Source organism: Stigmatopora nigra, chromosome 9, assembly GCF_051989575.1.
Source record: "Stigmatopora nigra isolate UIUO_SnigA chromosome 9, RoL_Snig_1.1, whole genome shotgun sequence".
Taxonomy (NCBI): domain Eukaryota; kingdom Metazoa; phylum Chordata; class Actinopteri; order Syngnathiformes; family Syngnathidae; genus Stigmatopora; species Stigmatopora nigra.
In genome coordinates this window covers 2721172-2725198 of record NC_135516.1, presented here as the reverse complement: position 1 = coordinate 2725198, position 4027 = coordinate 2721172, and the positions used below count along the sequence as shown (strand labels likewise).

The 4027-nt window shown below is 36.7% G+C and overlaps 1 protein-coding gene across 2 annotated transcripts in view; it reads left to right on the top strand.

Annotated features, from left to right (window-relative positions):
* Nucleotides 1-3916, top strand: part of LOC144201383 (Golgi reassembly-stacking protein 1-like) — an 11585-nt gene extending 7669 nt beyond the window's left edge. Inside the window, exons 6-9 of one of the 2 annotated variants that reach the window (XM_077723974.1) lie at nt 1193-1328; nt 1431-1539; nt 1599-1739; nt 2814-3916. In XM_077723974.1, the coding sequence (XP_077580100.1) occupies nt 1193-1328; nt 1431-1539; nt 1599-1739; nt 2814-3121 (694 nt within the window). In that variant the 3' untranslated portion in view covers nt 3122-3916. Of the gene's footprint in view, nt 1-1192; nt 1329-1430; nt 1540-1598; nt 1740-2738 lie in introns of both variants that reach the window. The other variant, XM_077723973.1, reaches the window with a different exon arrangement.
* Nucleotides 3917-4027: the final 111 nt, after the last annotated feature.

The window sequence follows — 4027 nt, the reverse complement described above, 5'->3', positions numbered from 1 at the left end:
GCAGCTCCAGACATGTTTTATTTTATTTATTTTTTTGGGGTCCTGGCCCCTCTGGGCTTTTAGGCTATATATTTGGATCATTGAACCAATACTTCATGAGTAGCACTGTATGTTGCTCTTTAAACAAGCACTTAAATGGTATTAATAATGCAAATATGCAATTCCGCCCTTATCTCTTTTTTCATTCAGTCATTTGTGCCGCCTTCAATGCCACTAATCCTCACGAGGACAGATAAGAGGCTTTCTAGAATTTAATTCAATATATATCGTATTTACTCACATTAGCCGCATTTGTGGGACAAAAAAAATTACTGAATCAAGGTTACGGTTTACATGCACATAAACATGCACAAAACTGCAAGTTGACCCCGCCATGGCTAGATGACATCACAACAAAATGGCACTGTGACGTTGACGCAATGGTGTCGTGACATCACGATGCATGTGACTGCCCCTGATACGGTCATTCATTTCAAAGTAGAGAAGAAAAATACAGATAAAACACTGAACAAAATTTATTTTGACATCTGAATGAAATTCAAGAAAAAAAAACATTTAGCATAAAACGCGAAAAAACACTCTCGCTCAAAACACTTGCTACTCACTTGGGGCACAGCCATCTTACCTAGGTGGGGAGCGGCCACCTTAGCTAGGGCACTGCCATCTAAACCTAGTTAAACATGCTCTGACTGGCCAGACGAGAGTAGCCTTGATTTTGAAATAAAACAAAATTCCACAATGATTTTTTTCATTGTATTTCTTGTTCGTTCGAAAGTGACAACTATTGGAGTAATATGAATCGAAAGAATTGAGATATTTTTAAGACAGGCATATTAATTTTTGATATTGACCCTAATAATATGCTTTTGATTCAAACAGCATCTCAAATAACACTTGTAATGACTTTTCTTGAGATTTTCCCTTCAAAGTAACACATTTGCACTTCCTATTAAAACCATGAACATGGGGGCGGATTATACGCGAGAAATTGTAAAATTAAAACATTTTAAGGCAATTTAAAGAGTGCAGCTTATAAACTGGTAAATATGGTATGTGTACTATCATGCACAGAATCGTATTACATAATTTGTTTTGATCCATAGGTTAATAATTCAGAATTAATTTTCAAAAGTTCCTAATTACTGAATGCAACATATCTTCTATAATCACATGTACCCATTCTCATTTTTAGTTTAGGGTGTGGTATTGGTTACGGCTACCTGCATAGAATCCCGGCACAACCTGATGTATCGACTGAAAAAAAAACCTTTCCTCCATCTCCAGAGGAGAAGCCATCTCCAGAACTGACTAACCATGGCTTCACTGAGGTACATAATTGATTGAAAATGTCCTACTTTTACACCATGACATTTCTGTTTCACTTAAACATAATACCGAGTGATACAGACGTATTCACCGTGTGGTTTTAGGCATCACTGATGGCACCTTCAAGCCAAAGTGAAGATGTGTTAGGAGTGAGACAGGTCATCTCAGAGGATGCTTCTCTACTTACCTCCATGCAGAATGTCTTTGATGCTGGTGAGTTGAATAAGGATACTTGAGCAAGACATCAATCTAGTCCTCCATTGTCCTTACAGGCTCCTCAAATTCTGAAGTGACCAACATGAGCCCTGTTCCCGCTGATTTGTTGGATAAACTGGATCTGTCCATGTCATCTCTTGACATGAACAACACCTCCCTTGCGATGAACTATGATAAAAATGAGATCTCCGGCATTGGTAAGTTAGGGTGCAGAATGCAAACTGTTTTAAGCAATATGTTTGCATTTGAACTTCTGTATTTTTCGTAGTACAAAACACTAGCCAAAAAAAAGCACAATGGAGGGCATTTAGGCACGTTTTGGGGAAATTTTTGTTTGATAAAATCCATAATAAAGCAAACATCAACTTGAAAAGCATTTAAAATAAAAAGAAGCAAAATGCTGGGTTTTTTTTTTCATTACAACCAAAAGTTTTTAAAAAATTTAATTTTTGGGTAATCTCTTCGCATTTTCTACAAGTTGGTTACAAGCAATGTCACAGGCTTGTTGTGGCGACCCCTGTTGGGATAAGCCAAATGTTCACCCACTGCCAATGTTTAAATTGACCCAGACCTAGACCCCCCTCTTTCGGTCCAGTGTAAAATAACATGTGAAATGATGATAACATTTGTGAATATTTTCCCTCATAACGCGCATTGGAGTGTAAGTCACACAGTCCAAACTATATAAAAAAAAACCCTGCCTTGTAGTCAGGAAAATATGGTATACAAGTTCTTTAATAGTAGTTGCTACTAATACTGAAAATGTATCATTTAATCTGTGGCTTTTTTTCCTAATGGCTTTAATTTTGTCCCTTTCAAAACTCATATATAATTAACAATGAATACCCTGGTAGCCATCACCTGACCTGACACTCAGTATTGGTATTGCCGTCCAGTATGGCTATTTTTGGAGTCTGAGACAGTATCAATTTGATCACAAGATCCAGTCGTCACGTGTTTTCAATACCATTGTGCTTAGTTGCTGTAAATCAAACCAGCAGGCAAACATGTCCACTGAGTGGGACTAATGATAATAGAGCCTCATGTAATTTTTGTAAACAGAACACTCTTTGAAGGGTTACCAAAGGTTCATTTTAGTACAAAAAAACTGGTTCTGGTTACAAAAGTGAAATTATTTTTGCTGGTCACTTTTTAAACTTGTGCTCTCCAGTAACAATTTGATTTCTGTTCTGTAGAAAACCTGGATGGAAGTGAACTAGATTCTTTCAATCAAACAGACACTCAGGAATTGAACTCCCTTGTCTCCACAGAATCAAGTCCTGTTGTAATCAGTGATCCATCTGATTCTGGTGTTTTAGCAGAAGACCCATCTTACCTCAGTTCCTCTCACAAGCCAGACTCACTGTGCGAGTCAAGCCATAGCCCAAGGCCACCATTAGGCATGTTGTCTCCCCAGATGGACCCATTGGAGCTGGACAGTGAACGACCTTGTCCACCAGCTACTGATGTTCTTCCATTTGATTCCCAAGAATTACCTACTCTGGAATCTGAAGATAAATGCAAAGATGAGGCGCATGATCAACACTGTGACCATGGAGACACTGCGGCTAAAGCATAATGTCAAATGAAGAAGGCCAAGAGGTGTGCACAAAAGCAAAAAGTGACAATCCCCTCAGTCTGTTTTTAAACCAGCATTTTATATACATACAATACTCATCACACCAACGGATCTGTCGCAGAAGGAAATATTTTTGCCATTAAAATATGCACCTACATTAAAACACAAAAATATCATAAATAATTAAAAGTATAGAAAATGGAATTAAATGGAATTTACTGCATTTCACTCTTATCAAAATGACCCTCATAGTTTCATTTGAAATGAAAAATGTTTTTTTTTAAGATGTATGTAAGTTGAGCAGTATATGTACATCTAAGGTGGAAGAAGCTTGGAATTATACAATAACATGCTGTTTTATGAAACAAACAAGTTACTGCTTATTTTATTATGTTGTCTCCCAATATGAGTGGCTTGGGGTCTTCAGAGGCAGATATCGCACATTAAGTCACAACTACAATGATAGGCTGACTTCTATTTATTAAAAGCTGCTTGGGCTGCTAATGTTGACAATTCTAGGCTTTTTAAAAAATCTATTTAGAAGAGGTCTCGGTTTTTAAGATGTTTTTAAATTCTCCCTCCCTTTAGTGTACAAAATGTAGTAATACTTTCCGCTGAAGGTTAAGCAGTTTTGTGATCTATGCAAAATTAAACAATGTAGGCCTGGTTACCTGTTTTAGGGGGACATGCAATCAAATAGGTGACCCTTATGAGTAATTATATTGTCAAGGTGCTTGAGTCATGTTTTTGTTTTGGGATGCCTAAAAAGTTGCTTTAGTAAAAAATATTTTTGCACATATTCTGTTTTTGTTAAACCAATACAATATTGGATATAATACTAAAATGTGACACTTGATTCAAAACACTAAATACAAAACACATTCTTGAAAGATCTTGAGAAATGTA